This window comes from Vulpes vulpes, unplaced genomic scaffold, assembly GCF_048418805.1.
Source record: "Vulpes vulpes isolate BD-2025 unplaced genomic scaffold, VulVul3 u000000671, whole genome shotgun sequence".
Taxonomy (NCBI): Eukaryota; Metazoa; Chordata; class Mammalia; order Carnivora; family Canidae; genus Vulpes; species Vulpes vulpes.
Window position 1 is genome coordinate 559,975 of NW_027325801.1, and position 14,727 is coordinate 574,701.

Consider the following 14,727-nt stretch of genomic DNA (forward strand, 5'->3'; position numbering starts at 1 on the left):
CCTGTCTGCGTCCATGTTCCCCTTTTATACAGGTGCCGTGGTATTAGAATAAAGGCCCACCCTATTCCAATATGATCTCTTCCTAATATAGCTAATTATACCTTCAGTGACCCTATTTCCAAGTAAAATCACGTTCTTAGGGGCTAAGGGGTAGGAATTCAGCATTCTGTGTTAGTATATTTTGGGACTTCTCTGTTGCCCTGACCTCCTGACGCCAATAGCACTGTCTTAATTCTTTTGTCTTCGTACGAAGTCCTCGAGTCTCGTAGAGTACCTCCTTCAGCTCTGTTCTTCCTCAGGATTGTTCATCTCCATTAGAAAAATCTTTTTATTGTAAGCTCACGGGCAGAAAGCACACTAAACGAACATGGGGCTTAGTGACTCATTTTAAGACGGGGATCTTCGAAACTACAACCAGGGCTCTTGACCTGAATGTGTTGCTTCGGATGCCCCTTCCCTGCGTCCAGTTCCAGTAAGAGCCCGATGAGTAAGCTGTCCTGGTTTCATGGTAACCACTCCCTTACAGCTTAGCGTCTCATCACTCGTATACCCCGAGGCGTCCTAGTTTGGTCAGTAAAAAACTGATCTATTCATTGATAGCCTCTTTTTTTGGAGTGTTGCTATTTTGTTTATTATGGTGAATAAAGTACACTTCACAGAATTGACCATCCAAACCGTTTTGTGGCGTACAGTTCAGTGGCCTCACTTACATTAATATTGTGCAGCTGATCTGGACGCTCTTCGTCCTGCCAAACGGAAACGGTCCCCATCAAACAACGAGCCCCTGTATTTAAGTCTTCTCTGAATTGTGAGCCCCCCCCCCCATTCTTTTCTTTCCCTCATGATCTACCTGTGGAGGCGCCTGGGCCGTTGGACCTGTAGGGCCTCCACAGTTGAGTCTGCCGACTGTTCTCAAGGTGGGGATCAGCGTGTTTCTTGGCTGGATTCAGAGATGGGATCAGACTGAAGTTCCGTCCCTTTGGCAAGAGCGAGGGAGGCCCATGACACTGTGGTCCTGGCTGCATCAGTGATCAGTGCCTGGGGCAAATTTGCTGATTTCATCTTCATTGATTCACTTTGATAAAGAGATACTCCCCTCATGTACTGTGTGCGTAACCCACAGCTGTGGCTCATGTAGAGAGGGCAGGATTGATCATTGATTCTTTTGCTCTGTTTGTCCCTTTTCAAGAATAGATTGGTTCCCTATTATCCTCTAAATGTAATTTTTATTTTATTTGTTAAGATTTTATTTATTCACAAAATATACACAGAGAAGCAGAGACACAGGCAGAGGGAAAAGCAGGCTCTATGCAGGGAGCCCGACGTGGGACTCGATCCTGGGACCCTGGAATCACGGCCTGAGCCTAAGGCAGATGCTCAACCCCTGAGCCTCCCAGGCATCCCTGTAACTGTTCTTTTTTAGGGGCTTCACGGTCCCGCATCCAGTTCCCTGCATGGAGCCTGCTTCTCCCTCTGCCTGTGTCTCTGCCTTTCTTCTCTCTCTCTCTCTGTGTCTCTCATGAATCAATCAATAAATCTTTTTTAAAAAAAATCTTAAGTGTTCATGGATTTTAACATATTTCATGGGTTGCAGTTCATCGCAGTCATTGCCATTATCGAAGCTCAAATGTATCATCTTTGGGCTGTGGGAGCCTCTCCAGGGTCTGAGTCCTTTGATGTGGCCCCTGTGGTCTTTGGCGGCTGGTGCTCTGGGCTCACCTTATGTATCCTTCCTCCGACCCGGAATTGGCTGTTTCTCCAAAAAGCCCTATTTCTTTCCTTAGTGAGAAACTGCCCGTACAGACAATATCCTCGGCCCAGGGGTGCTCGTTGCCTCTCGGTGATCGCCGTTTCCAGGCCTTTCAGGAGTGCGAGCTGGGAAACGCCGCTGCCTGCACAGAAGGGAGCGGCGCACCCGGACCTCAGACTGATGTTTGCGATTCGACACAGGCTACGGAGCCTTGGCTTTTACTCTTTCCTCTGGTTTCTTTTTCTCTGAAGTCCATCATTTTCCTGGAATGTCCTGGTGCTGGTCATGGTGGTCGAGCGCTGCGGTGAGAGCAGGGAGCCTCGTGTGCCCCTGCGGCAGGCTCTGCTCGGCCGCTCCGGCCGCTCCGCTGCCCTGGCTCCCGCTCCCCCGCGTCCCTGCTCTTCGGCTCTTAGCTCAGATGCGCCTCATTCACAAGAGCTGTTCTAGACCGGGTGCCCTGCTGGCGGTCTGTTTCTCAGCCTCTGGTCTGCTCCTTTCATGACGTTAGTACAGTTGTGATGATCTGATTGATCGTCTGCTTGTCTTTTATGTCCCTTCTGTGAGGACAGAAGCCCCTGGGGGGCAGGCCAGGTGTGCGCCCACCCTCAGCCAGTCGTCAGGCCCTGACAGGTGCTGTCACCTGTGTGGCAGGAAGACCGGGGCGCTCCTTCACACTCCTGAGCCTCAGGGGCATGGGACTGGGTGGATGTCAGTCCTCGGCCCGCTCCCCACATCCCTGAGCCTTGGTCTGCTGTCCCTTCGTTCCTCTTCGTGCTTGGGCCTGCTCACGGCCTGCGCCACTTTTCCTATTGGGTTGTTTGTGTTCTTTGCTCTTTGTGACCCGTTTTGGGGAATGTAAACGTGACCAACCCCTCGCCAAGCGCTCCCGTGGTCGGGGACATGTGTCGGCGCTGCTTCTTCACTCGGCAGGATGTTTGGTGGCCGCAGCCTGGACCGCGCCTGTCACCCCGCCCTGCAGGGCTGCCCTGGGTTGGGCGCTGTCATGTGGTCCCTCAGCTCCAGTGGCTTCGCCCCGCCGGGTCTGAGCTGCGTGCCTCTGAGCGTTCCTGCTGCTCGGCAGCCTTGCGCTCATGTGGCTTTGCCCCTGGGGCAGCTGTCCCCGCACCTCCCTGGCCAGCAGGTGGCGGGGTCCGGAGGCCTTGCCTGCCTGTTGGCACCAGGGGCTTGGACAAGGGTCTTGTCTGGTTTTCTATTGATCTGCCTTTGTTTTCTCACCAACTTCTTGAGATCCTCTTGTGCATTGAGGACCCGAATCCTCTGGGTGTGTTGTATTTCCCTTGTCCACTTGCTGCCCACTGTCCAGGCCTCCTTATGCCCTCCTGAGTCTCAGCGTCATCCTTGGCCACCTTGCTGTGGCTCTGTTCTGCTTCCTCACTGGGGGCTCATGAAGATCCTTTGCAGCATCCTATCAGAGGGGTGGTTTGTCTCTCAGTTGGGTCTAGACTCGTGTTTTCTCAGCGTGTGTGGTGTGCATCTCCTGCTGTCGTTTATGTTGCTGTCAGGAGCCCCACACTAGCTTTCTCACGGCCACTCAGTGCTGTGCTTGGTGCTGCCACACATGTGCCACAGGGCAGAGTGTGGTTCCTGCAGCCCTGGGGCCTCGGGGGGTCAGGATGACCCTGTCCCAGGGCTGCATGTGGAATAAGAGTGTCACCCCTGGGGCCCCCGGTGGGCTCCATCAGTGGAGCCAGCAGCTCTTGATCTTCGGGCTGTGGGTTCAAGCCCCACAGTGGGTGTAGAGATAACTTAAAAATAAAATCTTAAAGTACCATCCCACAGTGTTCCTTGAAGGGCCCTGCTCCCTGGGCACCCCTGTCTTTGTTCTCGTTCCTGTTGATTCAAGACTGCTTCCTGAGAGTCACTGCTAACCCCCACTTACCATCAGGAGACAAAGGGGAGCATTGCTGGTTCTGGGTGAGGGGTGCCCCCTGGACCTACTGACCAGGCCTGTCAGCGCTGTGCTGGGGCGCTGTTGGAGACCTCACCCTAGACCTGGTTCTGCCTGACTCGGGACACTTTCACCTGGTGCCCTAAATTACCTACCTCCCAGCTTCTTATTGGGCAAAATAATGTTTTTTGGGAAAAAGCTCATTTGTCCCTGGAGAGCAGTGGGCGGGCTTTGTTTAGGTGCTGTCCCCTCTCCATGCTGAGGGCCACGGGGGTGGACGGCCGGCCAGCCTTGGTTGTGGTGGGGAGACTGAGCCATCTGTTCATTTCTTGCAGCGCCTCAGATGGAAGTTAAGAAGCCCTTTATACTGTCCTCCATGAGGCTTCCTCTTCTGGATACCAACACCAAGGTAGGCAGTGAGCCAGCCCCAGCTCTGCTGTGAGCAGCTGCAGGACGTGTGGCTGGGCTGGGGCTGGAAGTCACCATTGACACAGCCAGACCTAGAGCAACAGCTCCAGATTCAGAGTCCTCCCCTCGAGGGGAGGTGGAGCCGGGGTGATGGCCCATGAGAGGTCCCAGCCCCCAGGAGCGGTAGTCCTGCAGCCCACGGTGGAACAAGCACTGGGTAGAGGGCCAGTAATCTAGTGCCCGGGCAGGGAGGGAGGTGTGGGGGGGCACCGGAGGGAAAGAGGCCTTCCCCCCAGGGCGGTCAGGAGGCCACGTGTGCAGCTGAGGGGTGCTGAAGAAGTGGGGTGGGTGTGGGCACAGGTACAGAAGCAGATACAAGTGTAGGTGGGGCATGGGGGCAGGCGCAGGTGCCCACCAAGGGGTGGTATAGGTGTGGGTGCAGGAAAGCTACCAGCAGAGGGGCAGCAAGATCCCTGTCTCCCGACTGGACGGTGGCGGGTCCAGGGCTCCCTCTGAGGCCCCTTCCTGACCTCCCTGAGTCCTGGGCAGGTGAAGCGGGCTGTGGTGCAGGTGATCAGCGCCATGGCCCACCACGGCTACTTGGAGCAGCCTGGAGGAGAGGCGATGGTCGAGTACATCGTGCAGCAGTGTGCCCTGCCCCCCGAGTCGGAGGTAAGGGGGTCCCCCCACCCATGCACCGGTGGTCAGGGGCTGTCAGCCCTTCTCTGAGGAGGCGTGGTCATCAGAACCTGCACAGCTGGGCCCAGGGGGCGGGGCCTCTGCGGGGAGGGGGGCAGCGAGAGGAGGGGAGGGGCCTCCGCTGGGGCGGATGGGGTGCAAGGACCTCAGTTTGTCTCTCTTCAGAGTTGGGGCCTCCGCAGCTTTAGTGCTTCCCTCCCCTAGCTCCCAGGACTCAGAAGAGAGAGGCGGGACAGATACGCAGATACGGGGTTCTCTTTGGGGCTTTTCTTTTTCTTTCTGTTTTTTTTTTTTTTTTTTTTTAAGATTTTATTTATTTATTCACGAGAGACACAAGAGATAGAGGCAGTGACAGAGGCAGAGGGAGAAGCAGGCTCCATGCGGGGGGCCTGATATGGGACTCGATCCTGGGACCCCAAGATCACGCCCTGGCCAAAGGCAGACATTCATCTGCTGTGCCACCCAGGCGTCCCTCTTTGGGGCTTTTCTATTGAAAAAGTTACTGAGCAAATCCAAGTTTCCTCCTGAGGGAGAGCATGGTAGAGGGCAGAAACACAGGCATGAGTCGGTGGTCTCGCCGCAGCCTTGAGCCATCCCGGCCCTGGTCTCGCAGGCCCACGGAGCCACCCTGCCTGCCCGGGTCAGCTCCGAGCTGAGGCAGCCCTGGACCAGGGATCTCCGCATCCTCACCCGGGTCCTCTGTGTTTAAGTTGAAACACTAGAGATTAAGCAGAGTGGATGCTGCTTGCTACCTTGCCTCTAAAACGGCCCTCGCGAGGGGTCCAGCTTGCTGCTGTTCCCACAGGCCCGGGGAGGCTCACCCCTGCTGCTTTGGCCCGTATCACAGTCACCTAGGTCATGGGGCACGTACTGGACAGAATCAAGACCTCTGTCATAGTCTGTTCGTCTCTAGGGTTTGGCGATTTGGCGATTCAAAGATTTATTTTAGAATATTAAAAATCTTTCTAGGTGGATAGTTATTCACGGCCGTTGTGGACTCGTAATTTTATCGTATTGTCTGTTGTGAATGTGGCCAGGTTTATTTCTGCTTTTCAGAGTTTGTTGAGAGAGGACGCAGCTGGTTCAGTCAGCGAAACGTGCAGCTCCTGACCTCAGGGTTGTTTAGTTCAAGCCCCCATGGGGGGAAGTTACTTAAATAAATAAAATCATTAAAAAAAATAAGTTTCTGGAGATCTTCTTGTGGACCTAACAGATGGTCAGACATTTGAAGTTGTTCCTGTTTGTTCGGGATGGAGCTCTGTGTTCACGTAAAGAGCAGGCTTTGTAACTTGTTATTCAAGGCCTGACCATCCCTATTTTCTCTACTTGACCTTGATCTCTGAGGGAGAAGCGTTGGGTCTCCGCCAGTCATAGCATTTTGCCATTTCTCTTTGTTATTCGGGGTTTGCCTTTTGGTATTTCAAAGCATGAACGGAAGGCTCAGACCAGACGTCTAGAAATCAGGAGTCCTTTTCTTGCAAGGAACCTTCCTAGGGAGCCGGGCTTTGGAGCGCGGTCTTAGCAGACAGGTCGATAGGTGCCCCCAGGGAAACTGCTGACTTGGGCTGCAGAAGCTGCAGCCTGTTCTTGGTCAAAAACGGGGGTTTTCCCAGGTGACTGTCATTTCCACAAAGGCCCTCCCGTTTCTATGGAGCTCAGCTTGCCACAGTCGAGGATCAGGTGATTTCTTCTGGAGTCGGTGGAGCCCGTGGCTGGCAGGGAAGGCTCGAGGTTTCTGTTACTCTGGAGACTAGAAGTAGGCCGGCTGAGCCTGTTTCCGTGGGAAGCCTTGGTGCCGCCCGTGTTACCTGCCCACGGCAGGTGGCAGGTGGCAGGTGGCAGGTGTCATGGCTGCCCCTCTGCGCGGGGCTGGGAAGGGCCTGCCTGTTTGCATACGGGCTCTGTCCTCAGAGCCCAGAGCCTCCAGGGTAGAGCCACAGCAGCCCACGCGCGCTCCTCCCTCTGTCCTCCCCCACACCAGCCTCGGAAGCTGGCGCCTGACAGCGAGGACCTCGCAGAGGATGGCGTACGAGCCATCAGCATCAGCACCCTCTACCTGGTCAGCACCACCGTGGACAGGATGAGCGACGTGAGTGTGTGGCCAGCCCCTCAGCCTGCGCCCGGGCTCACCTGGACAGCCGGCTTCCTGGCCCCCGGTGCCCTGGCTGCCTCGTTGTGACCGACCGCTGCCTCCTGACCTTGTGGCCCAGTGACTTGAACCCGTGCTGGGCAGCCACAGGGGCGGGGGTGCTCGCCGGGCCACCTCCCCAAGCCTTCCCGAGTCCCTGCAATGCCGGGGGGGAGCTCCTGGGCCGCCGCTGCTGTGGCCCGTACGCCCAAGGTGCTGGGCATGGACCTCGACTCTGCCCCCAGGTCCTCTGGCCGTACCTGCTTGAGTTCCTCACGCCCACGCGCTTCACCGGGGCGCTGACCCCTCTCTGCCGGAGCCTCGTGCACCTGGCCCAGAAGAAGCAGGAGGTGGGAGCTGATGCCTTCCTCATCCAGTACGACGGCAACGGTGCGCCCCTGCCCCCGGCATGTCTTCCTAACGCTGATCTCATCCTCGAGCCTGTCCTCTTGCTCCCCGGGAGGCCTGAACCCAACTACACCCCTACCCAGGGTGCGGCCGGGCCGGGGCCCTGTGGCAGGCAGCCCCCTGAGCATTTCTACCACTTTCTTTCCAGTGAGCCTCCCTTCACCCTATGCCATAACCACAAGACTGCTGGTGAGTGTTCTGTGTGGCCTTTGTCATCTCCCCTAACCACACAGCCACTGACAGAGTCGGGAAGGAGCAGGCTCGCCTTGGGTCCCTATGTCCCCTGCCACGTGCTGTCTTGCCGTGGGGGCCGGTCAGGTGCTGCCCGTGGAACCTCTTTGCCTCCCTCCATGAGGCTTGCTGAGCCCTGGGTCTGGAGCCCCCCACTGTGCTTCCTCAGACCGTGTCTTCCCACCCCTACCTGGGGGACGGCCGTGGGGCCGCCTCACTGCGCCTCTTGAACGTCTTGCATCGGAACATCCACCCTTTGCTGGGTCAGCGGTGGGCGACCACCATTCCCCTGCTGCTGGAGCACCTGGACGGTGAGGCTCCTCTGCCTCTGACCCCATTTTTGCTGGTGTGCATCTGGGTTGGCTTTTGGGGACCAGAGTTTTTTAACTTGGAAGAAACAGCCTCCCCTGAGTTTCAGGGACACGGGGCTGGAAAGGTGTCCTCGAGAGGCTGGGTGTCACCCAGGAGCATTTGGGGTGTGGGAGCAGTCCTGGTGCTCCCAAACACGGGGTGAGGCATATCTGGAAGGTGCCGGGCAGGGACCTGGGCCCGGTTCTCTGAATTGTACTCCTGCTTGCTGGGTCGGGCCAGGCTGACTGAGCGACTGGTCATTTCAGAACATACTGAAGAAACCCTGTCACAGAAGGAGTGGGAGGAAAAGCTGCTGGCGGTGAGAGCCGGGGCCCTGGGGGTGTGGCCCGTCTTGGGCACGGAGGCCTGCTTCCGCCTGGGTTGGGAGAGTCGGGGCAGTGGATGCCTGTGGGGGCTGCACCCCCGACGGTCGTGTGATGGCTGCCTTGACCTAGGGGGCGGGGGACAGGCCGTGCCCCCGGCGTGAGGACTGTCCACCTCCCTCGCAGATCACTCGCCCTGCTGTGACGGGGCACGTTATGGGGGCTCTGAGGTCCTCCATCTGGCCCAGGAGCCTTCTGTGCTGCCCTTGCCTGGCCCACTCTGCACCCAACCGCCCAGGGTGTGCACGGCCAGACTCGAAGGTCGCCTACAGGCCACTGTGAGCTGTGGCACGGAACCGCCCTGGGGTGACTGCACAGGGCGCCTTGGGGCCTCAGTGCCCTCCCCAGCCAGCCCTGTGCAGGGTGCGTTCCTGGCCCCTCACTGCTCTAGCTCCTGCCCACAGTTCCTTCGCGACACTCTGACTGTTGTGTCTGACAACACGTGGATTTGCCAGCTGAGCCTAGAGATGTGCAAACAGCTGCCCTGCTACAACGGGATAGCCCAGGAGAAGGTGCACAGGGGTCGGGGTGTCCCACAACAAGGGGTCCTGGGCATGGGCCTTAGGCTCCCAAGTTCCTGTGCTTGATTCTGTGGGACTTTGTGCCTGGATGTATCCCTGGTGGCTGGTGGCTGGGACATGTCAGAGCCCATTGCCCCCACCTCTTGCTCCGCACGTTGTTGCCCAAAACTGTCATGGTGTTTGTGGTGGCCGTGTGGTGGGTTCCCAGCAGCCCCTCCTCCCACGTGTGGTTGGCGCCCGCACGGGAGCGTCAAGCACAGCCCTGCTTCTCGGCTCTGTTGCAGAACTTCCTGTATAAATGCATTGGAACCACGCTGGGCGCCGCCTCCAGCAAGGAGGTGGTGAGGAAGCAGCTGCAGGAGCTGCTGGAGACAGCCAGGCACCAGGAGGAGGCCGAGCGTGAGGTGGCTGCCACCGTGCCCAGGAGCCCCCCAGGCACTCGTGTGCGTGTGTCCTGGCCCGAGTATGAGAGCACCTGTGTGCCTCCCTAGGGCCTCGCCTCTTGCTTTGGGATCTGTGCCATCTCTCACCTGGACGACGTCCTGGCCCAGCTGGAGGACTTCATGAGGTCGGACGTGTTCAGAAAATCCACCGGCATTTTCAACATTTTTAAGGTACCGGGGTCAGGGTGACAGCGAGGGGGCTGTCTGAGGTGGGACCAGCCTGTGCTTATGTCTTGGCCGAGGTGCCATGATTTGAGGTCCTGGGGGCTGGGCGTTGGGGAGCTCCCTGCGCTCAGGTGGGGCCGAGGCAGGGAGGTGGCGTCTGGTCCAGGGTTCCTGGTGTGCGGTGCCCCTCCCAGCTGGGGACGAGGGGCAGGCGGCCCCCAGAGGGCTCCCAGGGGCCAGGATGGGGCTGCCCTCCTGCTGTCTGTGTGTCCTCTGCCTCCGGGCACCGTGGAGGCTGCATCCTCAGGGAAGCTCGATTCAGGAGGCATGAACTCTCGCGGCCTATTGTATTTGCAGAATCTGCAGGGCCTCACAGATGGAGGGGCTCCAGGGCAGAGAGCACTGGACCCTACCCCCCCTCCCATTGTCTCTCAGCTCCCACTGTCCCTTCTGCTTGCCCCCTCCCACCTGGTCCCTGACTCGGTCCTTTCCCTCCCCCACGTGGCCCCCAGTGGGCCTAAGGCTGGCCTGCCTGTCGCTTCTGCAGACCTGATAGGCGGACTCTCTCCGGCCTCAGGTGGCACCTTCCGCCACTTAGCTGGCACCTGTGATGTTGCTGACCAGCCCTGCCCTTCTTCCAGAGGGACTTGGGGGGTGTGAGCGCCGGGCTCCTGTTGGGGGGCATGCAATGAACTGTAACGGAGGCCCTGCCAACTCCTCTGGCCTCTCAGGACCGAAACGAGAACGAGGTGGAAAAGCTGAAGGGCACGCTGATCCTGTGTTACGGCCACGTGGCGGCACGGGCCCCCCGGGAGCTGGTGCTGGCCAAGGTCGAGTCGGACATTCTCCGGAACATATTCCAGTACTTTAGCACCAAGGTGGGCGCCCCGGCACAGCGCCCGTGGGGAGGGCCCGGCCGCCACAGTCGCCCGTGTTAATTCCTTTCACTTTTGTTGTTCAGGTTCTGGGAATAAAGGTAGAGACGAAGGTACAGTGTGTAGGAGTTAAGTGTGAACTATGCCTTTGCCTTTTCTCTCTTCTCGGGGCTGGGCTGGCCGTGAGCTTCAGGGGGTTCCCTGGTCCCATCCACGGGGACAGCTTTCTGCAGCCTCGCACCAGGGCCGTCCACACTCCCCTCGGAGCAGCTCCTCCTCTCGCGACCAGGACGGGGGCCCAGGGGCTAGCGCTCTGGCCTCAGGCCTGGCCGGCGGGTGGACAGAAGGACTCCTAGGTGGCTGGGTGGCAGCCCCGCAGGCTGGGCTCTGCTCCCTGATGCTCACAGGGCTCACTCTCAGTGACGACGGTCAGCCCCTCTGGCCTCACTAATATGTCTCCTCTCTGGGATCTCTGGCACTAACCAGCTTGCGCCTCTGTAGGGGCAGTTGGGCTTCCCTTAGAGAGTGGACCCTCTTGGGTTGGCTGGCGGGAAGGATATTCCGACAGATGTCTCTCCTTCTGGCCCTTCGTGCCCGGCCAGGCAGAGAGCTGAGTGCTGCGGGGGCTCCATCACCGGGCCCCTGTCCGTGCGGCTTTGGCGAGAGCTGGAGGACGGGCTGAGAGGTCCCTCAGGCAGGAGCGTGTGCGTGTGGCTGCGGACCGAGGGGAGGGCCTGTGGTCTGGCCTCTGGCTCTGCGTGGCCACCTGTTCTGGGTTCAGCCCCAAGGGCGGAGAGGCAGCGGCCACCACCTCAGGTGGAGCCAAGCCGTGGGGGCAGGTGTGGGCGGCCTCCTGCAGCCCCGTGTGCTTCCAGGATCCGGCTCTGAAGCTGTGTCTTGTCCAGAGCGTGTGCATGGCCAGCCAGGCCATCTGCAGCAGCGCACAGGCCAACTCCTTCCACTTCTCCCGGAAAGCAGAGCTGGTGGCACAGATGATGGTGAGCGCCGCACGGGGCCTGGGGCAGACGGGGGGCACACGCATCGGGGGACCGCAGCGCCCCCTTGGGTGGAGGGACGGAGCTGGCTTGAAGCCAGTACCAGGCCTGTGGCTGACGGAGGGGCAGGCGGGAGGGGGAAGCTGAGTCAGGGACTGGCTCCCCCAGGAGTTCATCAAGGCGGAGCCCCCAGACTCCCTGAGAACACCCATTCGGAAGAAGGCCATGCTCGCCTGCACTTACCTGGCGTATCCTTTTCTCTGGGTGTGAGGGGAGCCTGGGGGGCTGCCGTCTGTGCACATGCCCTCTGGACAGGGGGTGGTGGTGCAGCGGCCTCGGGCCCTTGACTCCCCGTCAGCTCCCTGGAGCCAGCGCTGGAAGAGCACGTGCAGGCGGACCTGATCCACAGCTGTCTGCACAGCGTCCTGCCCGTGCTGCCTGAGCCTGAGGGGGAGGATGACCACCAGGAGGTACGGCGGGCACCCGCGGGGACGGCAGGCAGGCCGCGGGGGAGGCAGGCTCACTGCTTGGCTGGCACCTCTTCTCTCTCTAGTCCCTGTACCTGGACACCATGCGTGCCCTTGAGGGTTTGCTGACGGGCCTCCTTCGGCGGAACATGACCCCCCAGGGCCTGCAGATCATGGTGGAGGTGTGCGGGGGGTGCGCCCTGCCCTGGTGGGCACCGGGGGGTGGGTGCTGTCTGCACGTGTGTGGTGGGGTTGTGGAGGGGGTCTGTGAGCAGGGGCAGCGCCCCCGCCTTCCCGGGCACGTGTGCAGTTGGGGGTGAGCCCCAGTGGGAGCCTATAGTCCCGTCCTCCACGGCCTGCACGGGGGGCGGAGAGAGCCTGCAGGACCCCATCTGGGAGGTCCTGACCGTCTAGGGTTGTTGAGATGGTAGAGTGGGGGCAGGCGGTAGCCAGGCTGCACCTCTCACTGCCTTCCCAGCAATTGCAGGGGTGGGACTGCCTGGCTCCTGAGAACAGCCAGAGCTATAGGACGGGGGCAGAGCGGGAGCTACGGTGGGTGACCTGCTCTGACCTGGCCTGCTGGCCCTCGCAGCCGGGGCGGGTGGCCTGGCAGGGATGCTGACTTGCCTGCGGCGCGTAGGCTCCTGCTTCCCAGGCTAACCCCTGAGCTGGCACCTGTGTGAAGCCCCCTCTTCCCTAGCATCTGAGCCCATGGATCAAGTCTCCACGGGGCCACGAGAGGGTGCGGGCACTCAGCCTAAGTGCCTGCCTGCTGCGGTACTTCCTGGAGCACCTGCACGTCAGCGTGAGTACCCAGCCCGGCCCTACGGCTGCTCCCCTGCCCCAGCCCTGTCCTGGGTCCCTTGGCTCAGGGCACCTATGTCCCCGGGCACCCTAAAAGCTTCCTGGCCCTCCTCTGGTGCTTGTCCTGGGATCACCCCACGTTGCACTAGTCCCACCATCCTCTTTCTGGAGACAGAAGAGCAATCAGGCCAGGAATCGCCCCCAGGGCTGGCCACCGAGTCAGGTCTGATGGGCACCCTTGTCCTTGGGAGCCTGTGGATTAGCTGGGATTAATGTGGGATGTGTCCCTTAAACGAGGGGGTGGGTGATGGGGACCAGGGGGAAAAGACGATGAGGACACTCGAGGCAGGAGCGCCGGAATGCTCAGAACACTGCGGGAAGGACACGTCCTTCCGGGTGGGCGGAGTGGGGGGGCAGGGGCTTGTTCCAAGGGGTGCACGTTCGGGACGCGCTTCAGTATTTGCTGACGTGAAGTTGCTCCTTGCTCCACAGTTGTTCTTAACAAGATCATCAGCCTGGGTGATTTTAGGATGAATTTGACAGTCCTAAAATATTCCTGTTGTGATCTTGGATTTTGGTAGGGATTGCATGGAATTGATGGATGACTTCGTTGGGCAGTAGCATCTATTACCTCCAGGTCCCTAAGAAGCATGGGCTGCACGGTCTGGTTTTGGAGGTTTTGTAGCTTTTTCTGCAATTGTATTTACTGCTTATTGTTAGTTTTTTGTTTTGTTTTGTTTTGTTTTAAGATAGTCACAGAGAGGGGATCCCTGGGTGGCGCAGCGGTTTGGCGCCTGCCTTTGGCCCAGGGCGCGATCCTGGAGACCTGGGATCAAGTCCCACGTCGGGCTCCCGGTGCATGGAGCCTGCTTCTCCCTCTGCCTGTGTCTCTGCCTCTCTCTCTCTCTCTCTCACTGTGTGCCTATCATAAATAAATAAAAATTAAAAAAAAAAAAGATAGTCACAGAGGAGAGAGAGAGGCAGAGACACCGGCAGAGGGAAGAGCAGGCTCCCTGCAGTGAGCCCGATGTGAGACTCGATCCCGGGTCTCCGGGATCACTCCCCTGGCTGCAGGCGGCCCTAAACCACTGAGCCATGCGGGCTGCCCATCTTTTCATATTTCTGATGAGTTTTAGTTAATGCTCTCGTGCTTTCAGATACAGTCTTGCTGTTTGCAGATGCTGACGATCTGCCGTCCCCCCAGTATCTGTGCCTCTGAGCCCTCTGTGGTCTGGTGCTTCCAGAACGAGGTGGGCACTGGTGGCAGTCCCCAGCCTTTAGATGAGAGTTTTGCTGCTAGTTATTTCTTCTCCTGTTCTGGTAGCATCTGTTTGGTAACAAGCCTGACGTTCATTCTTGGCCTGGCCGGATCTGCTGTGTGTTTCCTGATGGTTTCTGCCTTCCGTGTGTGCTTTAGGTGGGCTTTTCTGACTCCGCTTCTTTCGTGGCCTGCGTTTCACGTAACCCTAGTCCAACTGGAGTTCACCTGGCATGTGAGGTGACAGACGTGTGACCTCACTGGCAGGAATGGCAGCTGGTCCCATGAGGTGCTCTGCCCAGCACCCCAGCCTCCCTCTGATGGATACTCTGGCTTGGGAGGGCCCTCGGGGGAGCAGAGGCAGAGGCCTGCGCTTTCTGAAAGGAGCCTGTGCATGGACAGGGACCGGGTGGCGGGGGGGCTTCCGGAAAAGGCCTCACACATGATGGGGGGCCCACAGGGACAGGTGGAGGCAGAGGCCGAGGGGTGTGTAAGTGATGTCACAAGGCCCAGGATGGGCAAGGCCTTTTGCTTAGAGCAGAGGAGCAAGGCTCCATGAGCACTGAAGACGAGGCTCTGGAAGCTGGGACCAGCACCCAGCTAGGACGAAAGGGGGACCTCACATGGCCCCTCTCCTGACAACACCCCTGCTTTCTAGGGGCAGGAACTTCCCACACCTGTCAGCCAGGATCAGCAGCACCCTGCCCCTCTCTGCTGCTCGGGGGGGACCCCCTCTATAGCCTGATGTCCCTCTGCCTGCACACACCTACTACGCAGCCCTCCTCCTAGGGAACCCCTCCTCCGGGGAGGGAGGAGCTTAGCGAGGGGCTGTGCTGGTCACATGGCTGCCCATGTTGGGGCCCAGGTGCTGCAGGTGGCTGGGCCCCAGTCATCGTCTCCCGCTGTCCCCCGAGTGTGTCTGCAGGACCCTC

At 59.2% G+C, this 14,727-nt stretch overlaps 1 protein-coding gene across 7 annotated transcripts in view; it reads left to right on the forward strand.

The window, feature by feature from the left end:
- MROH1 (maestro heat like repeat family member 1) overlaps positions 1 to 14,727 on the forward strand; it is a 66,763-nt gene that overhangs the window by 37,375 nt on the left and 14,661 nt on the right. For 4 of the 7 annotated variants that reach the window (XM_072745939.1, XM_072745945.1, XM_072745940.1 and 1 more), the window contains exons 12-28: positions 3,995 to 4,068; positions 4,617 to 4,739; positions 6,748 to 6,855; positions 7,140 to 7,284; positions 7,451 to 7,491; positions 7,703 to 7,844; positions 8,151 to 8,203; positions 8,672 to 8,779; positions 9,073 to 9,192; positions 9,280 to 9,402; positions 10,128 to 10,274; positions 10,358 to 10,384; positions 11,147 to 11,269; positions 11,435 to 11,514; positions 11,625 to 11,736; positions 11,820 to 11,915; positions 12,434 to 12,538. In XM_072745939.1, the coding sequence (XP_072602040.1) occupies positions 3,995 to 4,068; positions 4,617 to 4,739; positions 6,748 to 6,855; positions 7,140 to 7,284; positions 7,451 to 7,491; positions 7,703 to 7,844; positions 8,151 to 8,203; positions 8,672 to 8,779; positions 9,073 to 9,192; positions 9,280 to 9,402; positions 10,128 to 10,274; positions 10,358 to 10,384; positions 11,147 to 11,269; positions 11,435 to 11,514; positions 11,625 to 11,736; positions 11,820 to 11,915; positions 12,434 to 12,538 (1,727 nt within the window). The remainder of the gene's footprint in view (positions 1 to 3,994; positions 4,069 to 4,616; positions 4,740 to 6,747; positions 6,856 to 7,139; positions 7,285 to 7,450; positions 7,492 to 7,702; positions 7,845 to 8,150; positions 8,204 to 8,671; positions 8,780 to 9,072; positions 9,193 to 9,279; positions 9,403 to 10,127; positions 10,275 to 10,357; positions 10,385 to 11,146; positions 11,270 to 11,434; positions 11,515 to 11,624; positions 11,737 to 11,819; positions 11,916 to 12,433; positions 12,539 to 14,727) is intronic. The other 3 variants (XM_072745942.1, XM_072745943.1, XM_072745944.1) reach the window with 1 other exon arrangement.